Raw genomic sequence first — 20,369 nt, 5'->3', positions numbered from 1 at the left:
ATTATGGCGTCTCTGCGGCAAAAGCGTCCATGCTGCAGCTCGAGCAACGAAGGCAAAATGAGGATTTAGTCATGTGTGCAAGCCTTGGAAGTGGTAAAAATGGCTACCATTTTTCATCACTCACATACTCTAATGTCCTCACGCCGGTCGTAGCAGCCACGGCCATCATTGCTGCTTTGGGATGGCAAAAAAAAATCTGCAGCGTTTGCTAATTTAAAGGAAAAAAATATGCTACAGTAAGCCTTCACCGTAAATCTCGACGGTATCAAGCGTGTTAGGGGGAGATAAAGTGGAATTAAACAAAACAGCACAAAAAAAGAAAAGAGCAAGGACCCCTTGCTGGTGTGAAGCGGGCCGGTTTCCGGGATCCAACACCAAGCGACCAGGATATTTCTGACACCACCAGCTGGCAGCGAAAATTGTCCATTTATTTAATGGGTGCCTCCTCGCGCGACCCGTTCGTGGAAATCTAACGCGCGCACACGGGATTGAAGGCCTCGGGAAAAGCGCCGTGCTGTGCCGAAATAAAAAGCGCCACATTATGCCTGCGGTTGCGGGCGCACATTTTACGTGCGGCTTTTCCCGAGCGAGGCTACAATTAATAATTCGGTACGTTCGGTTGGGCGCACACGCTGAGCTGAAAAAGGGCCACCGAAAGGGAACACCCCCCAGGGAAACAAACACCGTTTTCCACCGAACGGGTGGGGAAAAACATACGAACTCGTCCGGGTTTTGGGTGGGAAAAAATGATCTCAAGCCTTGTGTGGATCCGCAGGAACGCCTCGGTCGCTTGAACAGTGCCAGGAGACCCCGTCCGGAAGGAGTTGGAAGCGCTTTTAATGCGACCGGTGAAGACGTGCCGATAAGGAAAACACGTCAAACCGAACCGTAGATAAATAAAACGTAAAGCAGAATAAATAAACGACTGCACACTTCTCCGAGCCGGGCTCTCGGGAAAGCGTGTGCAGTTGTGGTTTTGCGATGATAAAGTGCTTGGAAAATAAAAACCCACCACACGCCCACTGTGCGGTTCAGCCCTGCGCCCTCGTGAAGGGCTGAAAAGCGCGGAATTTTGACAAACTCACCCCTCGGGCTCAATGAAGAGCTGCGAAAAAGCGCGGTCTTGTTGTTTTTTTCCCGTACACACACGAACCCGTGTGAATTATGCTCTCCAACTACGTGAGCTCGCCGTTCGGAGGTGTTTCCATGAATTGAACAGCTGCCGCTCTGCTGCCGTGCCGTCAGCTTGCCACTAGAATGCTCCCTGTTTTATCGCCTTCGTCGAGCGGGGCAGCTTTCGAACATCGGGCCTTGGGTAAAAAAAAAAACGCGGCATGGGAGCTTTCCACTTGTCGGGCTGATGTTGGGGAAAAATGTATGACTTATTTATTTTTGCGGTACGCCAGAAAAGGTGAAAACTCATTCACACCCGCTAGATACGTGTTCCTTGAAAGGGCTTTAGTTAGGGCGAGGCAACACACGCACCGGCCGCTTGAAAAAGTCCAATTTATTTCCTCCGTGAGGTGGGTGAGCATATTTCATATTAGATTAAAAGCTATGCTGGGCGGCTTACAGTCAATAATTCTGAACGTCTCAGCCTTCCATTAGCCGGGCGTAGAGGAAAGTTTCCTGAGTGGACTGAGCTCGTTGCTATCGTCTCATGCACGCGTGTGGGAGGGAATTAATGGTAATGGATTTTCTGATGCTTTTGGCATCATTTATGAATTCACAGAGAGCTTTTCAATTTGAACTGGTCATTTTAAATTGACTCAAATGTTAATCATTTCAAATGTCACCATCATTGCAAATGAAAAATTCGATCCTTTCGATGCTGCGAGTGGGTGCATTTATGCGACAAAAACAACGTTAAATGAAAACTTGTATGAGAAATCTTTTAAAATTGTTGTATCAAGAAAAAACTATCAATATTAGAAAATACCTTTGCGATACATCTACATCAAATCTTTGATAGAAAAAATGGAATTCCTTAGTTTGAATCTCGTTAAATCAAATCTTCCATACGTTACTATTGGCTACCATGAACTCTCCTCGAACACGAAATAGAAGCTGCTTCCGTTCAAAAAGTGTTCCGCAGAAATGCTTGTTTTGTGGACGGGAGCAGTGGGCCATAAGTCTTTTCACAAGAATCTACCGCTTTACACCTCGTAATCGTTTATTTCGAGAAAAACTCTGGCAAACACACTTCTACCCAACAACGTCCCGTCGCGGAATCGCTTCAACACTTTCTTTAGCAGCTTTTCGTTGCCATGTTGCAGGTCCTTCCCTGCAGGTGGGATCGGAGTTTGATTTATATCTTCTTATCTGCGATTGAGACAAGTTTGGCAGTCGTCTGGAAAATTTCACAACTTTCCGGGTTGGTTCTTGGTGCCAGAATTCCTACGGCAGATAGTTTCCTTGAATCGTTTAATCCTCGCTGCCCGCAGAACGGCCGAGTGCTTTCGAATCCTTTTGCGCTTAAAACTGCACCGAGGCAGCTGGTTTATGTAAAGTCGAAAACTTTGCCCCCCTTTGACGTTGCCATTAATGCGAACCGCTTTTGGCGCTTTCCGACCAGCGAAACCGGAACCAAAAGCAGGGAACAACACCAAAAGGAGCTTGAAACGAAAATTGCCATTTATTCGACGGCCCAGCATTGTTCTCTGATTCAATCAAAAATCGAGAGACGCGTTTTCACTTGCAACATTGTCATTTTTGTGTGAAGCACGATAAGGCATGGTCTCGATCGGGATTGAACCGGCCTTTTCTTTGCCCTTGGGGTGATGAGATAGGCTTCCGGGAAGGCGATGATATCGAATCTACCACCCGGCCGTGGCACTGGATTCGCTTTTTCGCATTATCAACTTTTCGATATTTTCAATCGCTTTCCATCGTCGGTTGCGCCATTGCGGCAAGTCACTGCCAGTGGCGAAGGAAATTGTAGCACGATCTCTGCCAGGTATGGAAGATAATGGAAATGTTCAACAAGAACAGCCAGAGAGCGAGAGAAAAACTATTAGACTTAAAGGCATAGCACGCGAGTGGGAAAGCGACGGCGTGTGGCGAATGGGGCGAGTTTTTCATCAACTTTAAGCCAACCGCGAATGTTCCGAGGGAAATTTCTATTTGCATTGCCACCCCTGAGCAAAGTTCAATCCATCGTCCGTGGGCACTGGATAAGCAGGGAAATTTGCATGAGAATTCCACCGGGCGTCTCTATTCTCTGGCGGGAAAGTCTCCCCGTGTGCGGTGCCGTTCCATCCACCAGGTCGAATCCGATTCAAAATCCAGGAAGACGTCCCTGCTTACACCTGGTTTACCGGGTATCGGGTGCGACTTTCCCGCTCGAAAGCAAGGACGTGCGAGTTTGCTTGCCGTGTTTCTGCTCGCACCTTCAGCACGGCCTCGGGGTGGGACAGCTTTTCGCCCGGTGAGTCACGTTGTTTTTCCTTGTCTGGATTTTCCCGGATCTCTACCCACAGATTGGGTGCCATGGACGATTTGAATGGAGCGCTTTCGCGGAAGCCACCCATCCCGCCGGTGTAGAAGTTCAATCTGTGTCCTTCTGCGTCTAGACGGGCTCGGACGTGCGCCTGGAGGGTGACCCTGACGAACCGATCTTCGTACCGGAAATAGTTCATTTGTGGCATCATCACGAACGTGCGCCCGGTCCCATCGGTAATGGTGATTGACCGGTCCGTGGTTGGGTTTAATTGAATTTTCACTCTCCAAAGGCGTTCAGCACGCTCGAAATAACGAGCGCTCCAGTTCAGGGACGTTCGTTTGTGGGTGGAAAATGACATGAAAACGTCCCCTAGACTGAACAACTGCGGGACGCATCGTGACAGCTTACCATCGTGCGCCGGATTCGAGTAACTTGGGCCGCAATTTCCGTTCGCATTAAGTTTTCTCGCATCGAGAGGTTGTCAGGATGGTTCTTAACAAGCAAGGCAAGCTGTCTGCAATAACCTGGTGCTGTGATTGGTACGATTGGCTAGTTCTTGCTTGTGCGAACAATACCTTTGCACAGATTTGATGCATTCTGCGAAAACTCGGAAAAGGATACTTCGACGTTTCTTCTCGGGACGTCACATGATGTCGCGAAAGTGCCTCGAAACCAACGAAAACGAGTGCTCTCGCGACCCCCGGTTTTGTCTTTCCGAGCTACCAGCGAATGCTCGGGACGTACTCCAACAGATACTCCAGAAGAAATACAAAACCCTTGTTTCGAGGGCAATAAATCGGCGACCGGTTCCCGGAGGCCCTTTCGATGCTTCTGACATTTTATTACGCTCAGCTTTCTCGGGATGCCACCGCCATTTGTCCTAATCAATGGGGATGGCGTTCACCCCCGTTCGTGGGCTGTTCGTTTTCATTAGATTGCCGCAATAAATTGAGCTATCTCTCTGGATCGGATTTACGCGTCGCCGTCCGGACGCTCGGGAGCACGGGGAGACCGAAATTCCCGGATTTAGGGCTTTATGGGCCAGCCCTCACCAGACCCATTGTGGTGCCGTGGATGTTTGATTTGGGCATGGGTGTGTATGTGTGTATTTTTCTCTCGCTATTTTACTGCCCAAAAAAGCACACCAACCCGAGCCCAAGCTAGGCTCAGGGTCAAGTAGGAGATTGGTAACGGTTCGGTTACTCAATCGCCCACAATTCCCACTCGTTCGTGCAGCCAACCTTGAGCAGGTCGTTACGTTATTGCGGACACAGTTCCGTACGCATTTCCGGTCAACTGCGTTCCGATTGCATGCCGATGCTGCAACGCGACGAACGGCGGATATGCAAGCGGATGCGTTTTTCGGTTTGCTTCGTGAAACGCTCGAACGCGCCCCGTGCTCCGTATCACGTGGAAAAGTGGAGGCAAAAAATAAGAGTTACCAATAAACCAGTCATGTTAATGTAATACGTTTCGGAGATTGAAAGAATGCATTTTTTTTTGTTATTTGGATGCGAAATGAGTGCGAAAACGAGTTGGCACATTCCGTCGGTTGGAATGTGTGAAAATGTGTAAATCAATATTTTCATCATTCCGACTGTTCGTGCCGATGAACTGGTTGGTATTTTTCCGTTGCATTCGTCACCCCGTCAGGTTACGCTATCATTTTCCTTTGTTTCTATCGATGAAGTTACATGTATTGCAATTGTGTAGTATACTTTAAAAAAAAGTTGCAAAACATTGCTAGCGATAACATTTTCAAAGCTGGTAGAGATGAAATTATATTCATCGCTCACAGTTTTACCTGCAGTTTTACGCAACTACGCAGCATCATGTTATGGATTCAATTACAATTCCAATTTTGGTTTTTAACATGTCAATATCTCTGTCATAATTGATGGCATACTTTTCCATAATTTTGAACAAATTATACATTAGATGGGATTGAAATTGATTAATTTGGTTGCACACATCGGAGTTCACGGACGTTGCACGGTGCCATACACGGGATCGTAATTTATTCCTGTTCCTGGTTCCCACTAATTTAAACCCCCTAGCTCGTCTATTTTGGCAGCAAGTTATTTATTGACTTTACGATTTTACGTAAGCGACCGATCACGATTTCCCAGGAAGCCAAGCTTTTATCACTTTCGACCGGCCAGATGAACGTTCCGTCCCACCGCATTGAGCATAAACTGTTAGCGACCGCACCACGCTCATGCCAAAGGAAGTGCCCTGGCGTGTGAGAATCTGGCAACTTTCATCTGCGTGGTGACAAATATTCGAAAAATCCCCCAAAATCCCAAACCACCACAAGGGTTCCGACCGCAAGTGAAACCGATCGACACTTTCACCCCGTGGATCCACGCGAAGGATGCCACGGATTCACCGACCTCCATGGCCGGGTGATTGCGATCCGGTATAGAAAGTCCAGCCGCCCTGGGGAGGGGATGATACGCACCCCAACGAAACACCACCCCACTCTCGCCACCCGACCGGAACGGAACCGGTATCAGGCGTGGCGTGGTGTGTTTCTTTGCTTCGGTTTCGTTTTGCTTTCCACACTGCTTGCTCCTGTTTCGAACGGGGTTTGGCGGAGTTCATTGTCAAGAGCGACGACTCATCTGCTCACACATGCGTGTGTGTGGCTGTGTGTGTGTCTGTGTGTGTGTGCACTTCACCGACAGTGGGCCAAAGCGCGGCCAGCGAGTGAGGAATCGTGCGTGAACTCCAGCGTTTCACTATCAATCCACCCCGTTCGAAAGCTTCGCCATATTTGCGTCCAAATGTTTTCCCAACCACCCCTAGCTTCCGGGCGTATAACAACGTTTGCGTACCACTTGTCACCCTCATTAGACGGCCGCCCTTCTTGCTCTTTTCGCTCTTGCTGCTTCCTTACTTTCAGCGGTCGGGAAATAAACGAAAAGTCACGTTCAATGTTAATTTTTCGCCTTCGCGCTCAATGCTCAACGAGCTTGACAAATCGGGACAAATTGTCACCCGCGCGTGTTGGTGGTTGCCGAGGGCTTGGAGCCACACCCTCTAACCCTAGGCCGGGATTTCGGCTGATCGGTCCCGAAAGGGAAGCAAAGTTGCTTCACTTTTCCGCGTGGAATCGATTCACCATGGCGGCGTTGCCCAAACAAGTCTCGCCGAGTCGCCTGTCGTTCTAATGAGGAATTCTTTACGCCACCAAAAATTGAATTAAGCTTCCCGCGCACCAACGGCTGGGACGTGTTATTTTTAAGCACCACGTGCACCGCTCGGTTGAACCGGTATGTAATCGAGTTTGGCTGCCAATCTCCCGGAGCACGAGCTCGAAGGGTTCTTCCGGTTGCATCGGCAGCACGCGCGTGTCGCCCGAAGCGTGACTCGGTTGGTTCCTGTTCCGGAACGGGCGCAACGACCAACTGCCAGTATATCCTTGCGGTAGGTCCTTCTAGTCGGCACACAATCACACACATACACACACACGGTCTGCACTGCTCTTCCGGGCCGTGTGGTGCGTTCTTCACGGAGAAAACGGCAACAGAATCCGACCGTGTACGACCAACCGGAAATCGCTCGGCCCGGGTGGGCTCCCTTAAGTGGCATTTCAACGGGAAATGGGTTATTTAGTTTGCTCCCACGCGCACCGTTCGCATGCAGCATAGCAAATGCGGCTGTACCGGGAATTCATTGGGGCTATGAAAGGACCCAAGCACACTCGCCGGTGGAAATAAGCGGGAAAATGCAACGTGCACGTGAGCGTTCCTGTGCTGCAGGATGCGACGCTCACGTTTTTCCCCCGTGTGTATGTGTGTGTGCACCTCGACGACATGCCAAGCTCGAGAGAGAGAGAGAGAGAAAGCCGGTAATCTATAATTGATAGACTGCCGGTGGAGGTATTGGCCACTGCTGGCAAGTCCTTTATCGGTTCAGGGTTCAGGTATGAGGTACGATAAATATTGCCATAATGCCGTGGAAGCCTCGGCAACGAGCGAACGAAGCGCTTGTTGATGACGGGCGAGCTTTAAATGGGAGCTTAAAAGGGCAACCTTTTTTTTCCCCCGGTTCGAGCTTGAACTCGGTTCCGAATCGATTCCTTCCCATGAATCGATTTCTTTCATTTATTTCCCTCCACTAACCGAACGCGAGATGGGTCGAAATTTATCTCGAAACGGCATTTTATTGACTCCGGTCGCTAAGTGGCCTGGCGGATCCCCTCGGGTCACAAATTAGTCCCCAGTGCCCTTACGCCGACTCAGCATCAATCCGCGCTCGAAACCAACCGCACCAAAAAGCCCGAACCGCACTTCATCACGTCGATGCTCGCCGATGCTAATTGGAATGCTAACCGGCCCACTCTTGGGTGAATCCTTCTCCGGCGCCTTCAGCTTATCAGCACTTTCACCGGACCTGCCACGGAGCGGCATCGGTTCTCGGGAAGGTCAGCTTCGATTTTTGGCGCATCACAGCACAAACCGAGCACATGAATAATGCGGCGAATGATAAAGCTCCCTGGCTCCCTGGCTGGCTGGCTGGCTGGCTGGCTGGATTCAAGGTCCGTTTTCTGGGTGGTCTGCTGAAGGGATCGAGGGATCGGGTCGAGGATGCAAGGCAATAGAAAAACCGCTACATCATCCCGCTCCTGCGCGCCATCTTGGCTCCTTACTGGCTCCTTACTTCGCGGGTGCGCGCTTTAAGCTGGCCGTCGAGGCTGCCTAAACTAATTTGCATGCGATTATCATTCGAGCTGTTCGAGCAAAGAAGAAGGCTCCGGAGAAGGAGAATCCGGTGCGGGCGCGTTCACGTCCGCAAGCAACGTTGGAAATGCAAATACAACACACACACACACCTACCACAAAAGAAAGGAGAGAGAAAAAAAAGCGCCATCTTTCGAGAAGAAGGAAAAAAAATAGCCCCACACTGCAGAGAAAGTTCCAACCCCAGCGTTAGGCTCGGTTGGTCGGAGTGTGAACGGTTCGTACCTTCCCGAGCTCGCAGGATGAAGCGCTGAGGCTTTTGGGCTCCTTTCTGCGGTTTGCCAGCCGGGAAGAAAGTTTGGCGAGACCTCAACCCGGTCTGGGTTGGGTGTTGTTGGGTGTTGTTTTTTTTTGCCATCCTCTGTACGCCGTATTTTAAGAGACCGTTATGATAATGGCACTCGGCACGCCAATGGTACAGGCGCTTAGCACGCTGCAAGCATTCTTTTTGTGGCATTTCCGGTGCATGATCAGAGTGACATTAGCTTGCGAGCTCAAACCCAGCGCTGGACCAATGTTTCCGGATCGACGACCGTATTCCGCGGGCGTGGCGAATGGAAGTAGAATGGAGCGAACAAGTTTCGTTTTATTTGAGGTTGTTCATTTGAGTAGGAAGCGGCATTTTTTTTTCTATGTCAGGTCATGTGACCAGGTGCCTAGACTCCACCCAAGCAGGCTGCCAAGTGTGAGAAAAGTGGCTATTTGCGTGAAAAACCACCGACAGATCGGCTCACAGCGGAAGCCAATTTTTAAAACCACCACAAGTCGATCGCACTCGAGGACGTTGGCCAGAGCTTTTGTGGAATCTTGGAAGTGAAGAAAATTCTCGAAAGATCAAGAACATGCAGGGAAAAACCCACACAACATTCTTTTCCTAATTTTACATTCTGTTTCTGCAACGCTGTTTTGCATATTTCGTCCCAAACTCTCGCCAGGTGTCCATTCGAACGGCCCGTTTTGGCGCCGCCAGGATCCGGTCGATGTTGCGGGTTTGGTTTAACTTTTCTGTTTCTGTGTCAGGAAAACGAGAATAGGTCTAGGAAAATGTAATTTTGAAAGCGCCAAGTCCGTCCGCCGTTGCAGTGATGAAGAACTTGTTGTAATGAATATTTCATCTGGTGACGCCAGCCAGCGTTGTGGGCTGCTGGCTGCGAGCGAGATTCGATTAGAATAAATGAGATGATAATGTGATTTATTTAGCTTCTTCCTACGATGTGAAGCTTCGTTGCCAAGCGCGACGGACCATCGATGGGAACACCGAGCACCGTAAAGTTTTGCGATCGTTATCCCCCTTTTTTTGCCTTTTGCTCGAATGCATCCCTCTGGGTCGTCCCTGCGCTCACGCATAATGGACACGGAGTGGACACATCATTAGAATAAGTGGTGCTCAGGGGGCGCATCCTTGGACTGGGTCATCTTGCCGATCTGGATCCGATTTCTCGGCGCGTGGCGGAAATTATTCACCGACCCGGAAGCCCACCGTTCTCTTTGATGATCGAAGGGAAATGGCTTTCTAATACCGAAAGCCGCCCACATCGCTTCTTTTAGTGATTCGAAGGATCTCTTCGTTCGCTTCGTTTGCTTCCCTCGCGGGTGGGATCCGTGCGTAAAGGACGAAGGGCCGAAGGAAGCGAATGCGTTAACCGGTTTTATCGTTAGGCGTTTTCGCGGGTTCGCTATTCAGCCGGTGTCCAGGCGGGCGGTTCGGTTGGCTAGGAATTTTTGCTCTGTCTTGTTTAAGCTTCCGACTTTCGACACGGTCGACTGATGACAGAGTTTCGGTGGAGTCCTCTGTGCGAGTGTGCATGTTTGTGTGTTCGCCTTTTTTTTGTTATGCTTTTGGCTTAAATTTTCATTTCGTTTTCGGCTTTAGTCGTTTGCGTTGGGAAAATTTCTTCTAATTTAAATAATTTGCGACCGGAATGTTCGCGGAAAGCGTAAAATGAATGGAAAGTAGCCAAAATGTGGAAAGGAAAACTCCTCCCCTCAACAAAAAAAAAAAAGCAGTGAAAAACTCCATCGCACCATCACTAAAAAGGGGCCCCCGATGCCAAGATGCTGGAGCCGCCTAACGAAGGAGGCACCGGGAGAAAGAGAGCGAAAAAGAATTTTCCAACTTGACCGTCACGCACCACCGGGGCGAGCTTTGCAGTTTTGCGCAGCGAAACAAAAGGCGAACTTGACCGAACGGTTCTTGGGTCTGATAAATCCAGACGCACACACACAAACGGACTAAGGTTGAGTGAAATTTTGTTTTATTTTTCATGCTTTCGCAAAATTCGGGCCTAACGCGAAGCTTCCGCCGGGTTCGGAGGGAAAAATTTGCAAACAGTCAACCGTTAGAGACCACCCGGGAAGCAAATATTGGGGCCGTTGTTTTGTTTTATCTCTAATTCAATAAACAATCCCCGTTGGAGCTATTTGGTGGTGTCTGGGCGGCTTTGATGCCGCCTAAGCCGAACCAACTTTGTGCAATAAATTCACGTTGGCGAAGAAACCCCGCGGTTCCTAAATGGGGCCATATGGGAGAGTAAAAATTTGGCTAAATAATCGTTGAAAACAGGACGCGTCCAAGGCAGGGCTGGGATGATGAAAGGCTTCATTAGTTGGGCAAACGAGCCGGTTTGATTTGAGGATTCAAGGTAAAAAAGGAGGGAAATTTAAATTCTTATATCAAGATTCATGGAATACCTCAGCTCCATCGCATAATAGAACGATTCATCTAATGCTTCACTTGTCCAATTCATTCCCACAATCTCCAGCAGAATGACGTTGATTGTCCTACCTTTCGCTGGTAGATATCAAACTCAACGCTCGTGAAGCGCCTTTTGACTAATGGCACAAAGGATTTCGGTGAAAATTTTGCTCCTTTCACCAGCAACGAGCGATTAATATCTCAAGTGGACCATTTCATGCCCGCTTCTCGTACTGCCCTTCCACGGACGGACACTCCTCAAGCATCTGAAGGGTCCTTGCGCTCGTTGAATGACATAGAGGGGCAAAAATTCCTGCCCATCCTTGGAAACAACCCTTAGTCTAGGGTGCGTGCCAGAATGTGCTCAGCTTCTATTTGGAAAATCCCACAATCCGATCCATTTATCGTCACCGATAAAAATGTGCCCATCCATCCAGGACACGTCCCAGCCCCGAAGGCACGCTTCGGGAAAGGACCGCTGTGGTAAGGCTGCCTTCGTTCTACAAATTGTCCCAAACACCTCCGGCTTGAGGGGGTTTACGGTGATGGTTTTCGCACGTCCTGTTCGCTTCTTGCACTGGTATCATCGTCGCCATTTCCGTTCGTTTGTCGGCGGTTAATAATGGCGCCATTTTTTTCCCCTACTCCAACGACACACAACGCAGCAAATAAAAGCTCACGAAAATCGTCACTACTCGTCGTAGTTCTGTCCTTACACCGCCCCCACTCAAAGACTCGGTTCCATTCTCGGTATTATTCAACAATCAATTGCTGAAAAATGGCCTTTTTCTATTAAGCCATCTCCTTCGTTCCATCATTCGGTGCACCCCACCCAGGGGGCGGTGAGTTCCGGTGTGGCGGTATCGGTTGAAGTGCCTTTTTCCGGTGTAGAAAAATAGCTCCCGGATACGGGCCCGAAATAGGCCGCTCTCTTGTCTGATTTTTATTCTCCACCAAGCTTCCGCCAAAACTCGCCCCATTGCTCATCGCGAGCCGTTCTTGAGGGAGAGCGGTGGCTTGGTGAAGGGTGCTAGGGTCGTGTCCCGTTAACGTGGAACGTAGATTTCCGGCCACGGAGCGGACTCGATGGTGCGTGTGTATTTTTTCCCGCTTTCCATCCTCTTGACTCTTGGGAGTGCTTGAGAAAGTTTGGGTGGTTTTTTTTCCCCCATTCCGGCAGAATATTCTGTTGAGGTTTTCCCAACGAGCTCTTCTCGGTGCTTTCGCCACAGCCATGAGTGGAACTGCAAACGTGACTCGGGATTGTTGCTGGAACATAACTACAACTGGGAGGCTGCCGACTTTGGAAACTTTCATCTGCAACTCGAAAAAAAAAACCTTCCACTCAACCATGGCTTAAATTCGACGGGCGCAATTTTCGCTCTTCATTTCTCGAGATGTATTTACTTTTCGAGAAGAGCTTTCGAGATGGGACAACAGGAAAAAAGAGAGAGAAGAAAAAAAAAAGAGCAAGCATAACAAAAAATGCCGCCGAAACACTCGCGACTCGAGACAAGTTGGTGAAGCGCGGCTTAATCAATCAAATTTCCCATCGGCGCGTGTGCTTTCACTTGCGAAATGAAGCCTCCGTCGTCGCAATGCACACAAGAGCGCATCTCAAAGGCAAAGCAGCACGTTAAGGGCAACCAGCACAAATCTCAAGTCGCTGCCTGGTCAGCCGATCGGTTCCGATTCGACCATCGAGAAGAAGAAAGCTCCATTGGCAGGTAGCAATTTTCTCGTCCCGAGCCACGGAAAACGATCGAATCGGCGCAACCCAACCAAGATCGGTGTCGAGATCGGTGTCCATCGTATCGCTGACGTTGCATCTTGAGCGGACCGCTTTTCCGGTCGATTGCATCCGTTCGCCGGTTCGCCTCATTATGGTAGTCACCTTGTCGCAGCCGGATCTATGACACCTGTTCCATAGTGTCTTGGTTCGAATGAAGCCTCAAGCTCGATTGGTTGAGTAATCGCACGCACGAACGCACGACTCCTTCAGTCGCCAGCGAGAGCTCACACGCAACGGTCGATCGGTGTGTTCCGGGAGTCGTTTCGACGCGTTTCGGTTTTTGGATGACGCCAGTGGCTAGCCAGTGACAGTGGTACGATTGTGACCTACTTCGCGCACGGAACCGCACGGAACACGCTGTTGGCAAAATTGTCGATCCAAAATTAATGTCTGTGTTTTTTTTTTCTCTCTCCCACATTTTCTCCTTTCAGTGCCACCAACACGACAGCGGTCCCGCTTCGGACGAAAAGTGTGAAAAGTGAAAATTCTACGCTCAAACACCGCCCGCGAATTCCTATGCAAATTCTGCACCCACGAACGTGGCTCCGTTGCGGTTCGGTCGATTCATTGGTTTTGTTTTCGTATTTTGCAGCACCAACACCCCCGAGTGGTTTGTGTCCGTGGAAAGTGGTTCCGGTTCCGGAAACGCGTGGGAAGGGATTTCTGGGCCGAATGGTGTGTCCGCGTGTGCGTGTGCGTACGGAAGGTGTGTGGAGAGAGCGCTAGAACCGAGTGAGTGGCGCGTGTGTGAAGTCGACCCGACGAGACAAGTGCGTTCTGACACGTGACAGACAGGGAATTTTCAACAGCGTCCCAGCAGTTCGTCTGTAATCAACAAAGTGTCCACAGGTTTCAGGTTGCGAGGAAGCTGTCCCGAGCTGGAAACGGGGATAAAGTGTGACATCAAACGGATTTCCAGCCAGCCGAGACGCATCATCCTCGGAGTTTTCATCGGACGGAGGAGTCGTACAGAAAAAAAATTCTCGCAGTAGAACACGGCACAACATCCAAGATGAATGGCTTCCGAGTGCTCAACTTTGCACTGTTCGCGTTCTGTTTTCTCTGTGAGTAGACGCGCGCTGACATTTTTCACCCCTTTTCTACCCTCGAATGCCCTTAAATGCCCTCGAACTAGTCCGAAGTTGCCGAGTCGTCCACCGAATCGTCACACCGACAGGCAGGCTTCCGTTTGGAGCTCTGTTTGGGGGTTTCTTTTGGAGCTCCCGCAAGGTCCTTGTGGCGCGTCATCTCGCTTCGTGGAAGCGCACCGTTTCCGCTTTTCCGGCGGGACATTTTCGGTGGTTGCAAAGCTCGGTCTGTCGACGTGAGTCGGTGGTGGGTTTTCCCTCGGTTCCAGGAGTTGCAAAGTCAACTACCACAGGGGAGAACGTTGCGTGAAGGATTGCCACCGGAAACGCTGACACGAACACCCGCCTCTAGCCTCTAGCTTCTAGTTGGGGTTGCTTCCTGCGACGAAACTTCACTTCCAGGCGATCTTTCGGTGCTGCGACCTTCGGGAGCCGTGGTTTGCCTCAAACTCAAACACCGCTTTTCGGCTAACAATGGCTGGGACTGGGAGCATTCATTACATCCCCGTGCTTTACTAACCTTACTTTTCCTGCCACCGCTCGGGGTCTAACATCGGTTTTTGCTTTCTTTCCGGTTCGTTCGGGTGGGTTTTGGGAAGGGTTTTATTTATGTACCCGGTGCTGCACCTCAGCTGCACTAGTTTCGTTGCACTTTTGCACATTGCACTGAGTCGTAATGCAACAAAAAAAATGCATGTTCTACTTCCATTGGGAGAGTAGTCCTTGTTTCAGCGGTCGCTTCTTTCCGATTCCGGCATTTGCGTTTCATTTCACACTCCATTTCGAGATGCATTCCGTTTGATGTGGTGCATTTTCCGGCACCGGTGCTCGTGCACTTGACGTTGCTTTTCACGCGGGAAATGACCCATATATCAACGTACGTGTGTTTTCTTTTCTTTTTACTAAAATTGTATTACGATTAATTGTGATTTTGGACTGATGCATTTTCCGGCATTTTCCATGCGCCAGAATACAATCCGCTCATGCCGAGAAAAGCTATTTCCAGGAATGTCATTCCACACTGATGAATGGAGAAAATTAGTTATGATCCCGGTCAGATTTGTTTGTTGCTATACGCAACTTAGTTACATGCTACCGCTCTGCATTCCACAAAATTTCCAATTCCGCTTCATTTCCCTTCAGCAGGGCATATGATGCATGTTAGCAGCGCGAAATGATGCATAACCGCAGTTTTCAAATATTCAACCCAACCATCGATTTTCCAAAGCCCTCACACACTCTCACACTCTTGGGGAAACACACCCCACGGTCCTGCGTGTGCGTGTGCGTGCATGCAATACGTGGTGCCTTCCTCGGTGCAGTTGCATGCTGCACCGGACCCGCGCACTGCAACTCGCCGAGCCGAGTTTTGCGGTAACCGTTTGATTGCATCGTCCCCTCCGTTTTTTTTTGCATCAGCTCAACCTTCGGCGGCCTTGTGTGGTGGGTTCTTTGAATCGAATGGCGTAGGATTAATTATGGCGCGACCTGGCTTTGAAACCAAGAGCAAACTGACGGCCACTGGCGGGTGTGTGTGACTCGAGACGGGGTTGAGATGGGTCACGGGGTGGCGTATCTCACCCTCAGAAACAAAAACCAACTGGAATCAAAAGCTCCCTCTCTCTCTTTCTCTCTCTCACTCTCTCGCTCGCTTCACTCTCTTCGAGGGGTGTACTGCAGCCAATGATACCCAGTGCGTTCCCCGGCACGATGATTTGCATTTATGCGAACTGCAAAGTTTCATTGATTAAAAAGTAATTAAAAAAGATTCTCATTAAACCATTAGCTTGGGAAATTGAGTTTTTCAACTTATCGCACAACGACAGCGTTCGGATGCAAAATGGCTCCCAATGGAACTGGATCAGCAGGGGACCTACCAGGCTCCTGCTCGAATGAAGCTTTAAATCCCGCACTTTTCCAACCCAACTCGGAAGCTTTATGGAGCGTGAAGCTCCTTTGCAGTTACATATATCTGGCCCTCGAATCCGGATACCAGTGCAGTGATAGCGCCAAGGGTGATTCGCAATAACCATTTACATAGCCATTAAACCCAGATCGGCAGCGTGCATGGGCCATGCTCTGGTTCACTTTAAACTTTGCCCACATCGCCTCACTCGCCTAGCCGTCGTCCTGTACGTGGTTGTTGTTTCTTTTTTCATGCTTTTGTTCCGCTGAGCTTTATAGCTTTGCTTTGTGGGTGCAACCCATAAAGTTACATTTTCATTACATCGTCTCTTTGTTGGGTTCCCTCGCATTCCCCACCCTCCCGACACCTCGCCCGGCTGCTCTCGGGTGGATGTGCATTCGATTCTAGTTCACCCTCTCTATCAGTGAACAGCGGTTCGATCGAACGGCAATTTTCCTGGGCGGTGAACAACAAACGCTAGATTCATTGCAAAATGATGCAAAGGTTAGACGCAAAAATGGCGCGCTCTCACACACACACACACACACAAACGTGCACTCGGTCGCCAGGTCGGAATGGTTTTCCCATGATTTGAATTGAACATAAATTAGGAACTTTTACGACCGATATCTACCTCAGGCCTTGCGTAGCCAATGTCAGGTGCTTCTTGGGAGCGCAGTGGATTTCGAAAATCAATAAAATTAAATTTACATCCCCTAAGCGATCGAACGATCGAAGCCGATGGTTCGTCCTCCACCATTCACCGTGACAAACCGTTCGTGTTAAAGTTCTAATGCCCGCTGGGCCGCTTCGGACGGACTGCGCTCTGAAGGACAACGATTACGGCATTTTCAGACCCACAACTCTGCCTCTGTACGGTTCATTTACCCTGGCTGTCGCGGTGGAAAGGAAGCTTCTCTACCTTCACCCAGGGAAGTCGCAGAAATCGCCCACTTCCAAAACGATTTCTGTCTCCCGCCCCATAGGAAGCCCGGGGTCATAGTTGGGTGCTTTCGATTTGAGCAGGTAACTACCACGACGGCTCTGTTTTGCAACCGATACCTAGCCAACGGAGCGACCGTTGCGATGCTCACTCGACCGAATCTCAGCTACATTTCCTTCGCCGCAAGCAGTACAAGCACCCGGTGTCAGTATCCCTTCCATTGCTTTAGACCGAGTTTGGTCGAGATAATAGAGGAGCCTTGATGACACACGACAACCTCCAGTCATTGGCAGGTAAATTGGCAGGTTTCGACGCACAATAAAACGATCCAGGAGAGAGAGCGAGAGAGTATCAAACCCACTGAAGGTGTTGAGTCAGCACAATCAAACGGAGCTGGTCATCTTGTGAAATATTGCAGCCTCCACTGCATGTGTGACGTTTTGCTCACAACCGAGGGTCTCGAGTCAAGGTAATTGAGACGTCGATCGGCTCTACTTAAAGCTCCCGTGTGAGTGTTTGGTTCCTAGGTGTTTAGCATTCAAGTGCGCCTAGTTCCGCACGACCCTTCGAGCATCCGATACCACGCGGGTCCGGGTCAAGTGATCCCTTCGATCGTGCTGTGGCCCTGCGCAGAGTCAGTGTGGTGTGCGTGTGTGCGATACTACGCAATTCTAACGTTCAAAGTTTGCTGTAGCCCCTCCACGTGAAGACCTTCAGCCGGTTGTTACTTTCATTACCAATCCGACCCCGTGGGAGGCAGGTTTCGTCGATCACCAGCATCAATGGAGGGTGCATGCGTGCGTGCGTGCCATCCGGAGATACCGATCGCGGTTGCAAAGCCAATGGCACTGGTAACGAAAGGGAAAAGAAATTATTTAACGCCAGTGTGTTTGCATACACAGCGCTACGCGTTTGCAAACGCACGCACGCACGCACGCACGCACTCGGGTGGAATGTGTGAACTCGTGCGCGCACACACAAACACACAACGCAGAGCACGGGAAAGCCACCCTCTGTCGGCACGGTTTCCGGCCAGGCGGGGTTCACAAATGAAAGTCACTTGAGGTTTAGCTCAACGTGATCGCACGTCCACGCCAATGAAAGTGATGGCCCAGATTCGATGCCGCCAGTGTGTTATTGTGTCCCGTGGTGCCTTTCACTGGCCTTGTGCCGCCCATGCTGTGTGTGTGTGTGTGAGTGAGTGTGCTTTTTCGCGGGAATTCGCGGGAAATCGTGCACACATCATCGTGCCGGTAAATCAAACAACCCCGACCCCCTGGGCTAGGATGCTGTGGCTAGGGAAAGGTAAATGCACTCATTTCCCTTTCGATTTCCCTCAGTCAGGTGCGCTGCTGGCACTTGTTTTTGCAGCTGATGGGAAACGGTGAAGTTCGCGTCCATTGTGGTTTGCGTTTTATCACCGGACATCTCGCGCAATGTGACGTTCTCTCTTGAGTTGCACAATGCCTCGCGATGCCTGCGATATGGGGAGTGAAAACAACATTCACTTTTTTGCCCAAATGGAAGGCATGACCGCGATGCGGACGGTAATTATCGATACGCGAACCAGCCGATTTGGTTGGGCGTACAAATTGAGACTTGACGAAACTCCAGGCGCTCCAGAGCCACTGACCCAGATGGGGCCCCTCTGCGAATGCAGCTCTACTTCCGGTCTCTTCCGGTCGGTCAGCTGAATTCTGGTGGAAATGGGGCTTGTTGGTTTTCGGGCCTAACTATACCTAATTGGAATTTGGCGTTCCGGTCGACCGATTGCTCCAGTTCCTGAGGACCAACGGAGCCACGGATCTGCGGCCGTGGCTGGAAAAACAAAGCAATGCGGGCTGATGATCTACGGCGTGTGATTTCCACCAAACCGGATCGATACCGCACCGGTGCGATGGTGCGTGTCGTGAGCGGCCGAATCGGATGTCACGGTCACCGCCGATGTAAGGCTAAGCCCCTAAGTGGCTGAAGAGCAGCGTTCGGGGGATACAAAAAAAAACAGCCCTCGAACCAACTCGCCTGCTCGGTGTACATTTGAATGGATGAGTCGGAGATATGAATAGCTTGATTGGTGCGAGAGCAAAATCAACATTCCACACGGTAGCGATCGAAAGGAGGCTCCAACAATTGATTTTGGACAAACATTTGATCGGTGGTCGGGTTCCATCACGCCCGTCCCTGTGGCGTTAAGGGCCATCGAGCTGCGAGCTGAGTCATCGATCCAATCCGGCCCGAATTGATCCATGACCGAGACCGACTGCCCTCAGTTGGTGGCGCGTTTGAACTTGACTACCACGGTGGCTCTGTGGAAGGCTCTGTTCCACATCAAGCCACCAAAAAAAAAAACGAAAACCAACCAAAGAAGCCTTCTGCTGCTGCGTTCGAGCGTCATTAGCTCGGCACACCGTTCGTTTGAGGGCTTCATTTTTTGTCGCTCAACGAATTTCTCTCGTTCCAAAGCCGATGGTATCTTAATAGGATTTTAATTGGATCACCATTCGGCTCACAGGGGGAAACCTTGGTGACGCCGGACGAAGCACAATAGATCACCCGGAGACCTTCGGCTGTCGCACGGAAGGGCACGCTCGGGTCGATGTTGAGGATTTATCTCGTTCGAGCATTTTCCTGTGGAAGGAACACCATACCTTATGCTAGCTGGCGTTACTCCACGATGTAAGCAAATGCCCACAAACACCGATGGGGCGGGAAATGTGAAAGTCGTAAATGTTTGCACTTGGGCCACGAAACAAGTCACCAAACGTTGCACCATAGCCCGAAACCGGATGATGATGTGGCTGTTAGCTCTAACGGACTCTTGTTTCTCGCTTTCACTGGAAACCAGCAACCCGAGGGAGTCGTTTCTCGTAATCCTGCACAAGCGTCTCCGGATTGCATCGGCTTAAGTAATCCCAGTCAGGTTTTACGAGAGAAGATGTACGTTATCCGCCAGCTGCGTCTTGTAACCGGACGTCTAACTTTAGCCGGCGAAAAAAGCGACATCCGGTGAGGATGATCTACGAAAGCTTTCCACTATCAAGCCTCCCACTGGAGGCGGTGTTTCTCGCAATTACGAGCCATTATGGAATGGACGCAAGCAGGAGTTCGTATTCGCGCGCCTGGAAAATCGGCTAATGACCACGGATGAATGCACCCAATCAGGTGCGTTGGAATTGGGACGGCATCAGTACCGAAGCTGCGCAACAACTTGGAGTGAGGTGCGATTTCATAAAACTAGCAATCTCCCAACCCAGGCCAACCATCGCAGGTGGGTTGGAAACAGGTTTCCAGAGCCCGAGCCACAATTAGCGTAACAAGTGCGTGCCCCATTCTCATCTCCACGGTCTACGGTAGGGAGTGCCTCAGTTCAATATCGGTAGCTCGGCGTAATTAAACATGCACTGGTGCCGCTGCTCGCCTGAACCTAGCGGTGGATGGATAATTGTGGATGTTTGAAGTGCGATTTGTTGCACCCGGCTCCATTATCAGGCCAAGCGGTCAACTCTGACGATCATTCGCTGGGACCCCAAAACGCCCGATGGGATGGATGTTTTTGGGTGAAGAAAGTCGGTCAGTGGCGGAAACGTGACGCCAAAGTGAACGCAGTCCTGACCAACGTTCGCCTGGGAGATCGTCCAAGGACCAATTGAGCGATTGGGACTTGCCCACTCGATCTAAATCACCTCCAGGGAACACACCAGAAGACGAACGTCACTACCGACTGATGCAAATAGTCATTCGTTTGTCAAATTGTTCCA

At 50.2% G+C, this 20,369-nt stretch overlaps 1 protein-coding gene across 1 annotated transcript in view; it reads left to right on the top strand.

Moving 5' to 3' along the window:
- Positions 1–13,686: 13,686 nt before the first annotated feature.
- Positions 13,687–20,369, top strand: part of LOC128732033 (uncharacterized) — a 30,896-nt gene continuing 24,213 nt past the window's right edge. Inside the window, exon 1 of the mRNA XM_053825196.1 lies at positions 13,687–13,738. Coding sequence (XP_053681171.1) covers positions 13,687–13,738 — 52 coding nt within the window. The remainder of the gene's footprint in view (positions 13,739–20,369) is intronic.

Source organism: Anopheles nili, chromosome 2, assembly GCF_943737925.1.
Source record: "Anopheles nili chromosome 2, idAnoNiliSN_F5_01, whole genome shotgun sequence".
Taxonomy (NCBI): domain Eukaryota; kingdom Metazoa; phylum Arthropoda; class Insecta; order Diptera; family Culicidae; genus Anopheles; species Anopheles nili.
The sequence above is the reverse complement of the archived record's forward strand: the minus strand, read 5'-3'. Positions and strand labels throughout refer to the sequence as shown.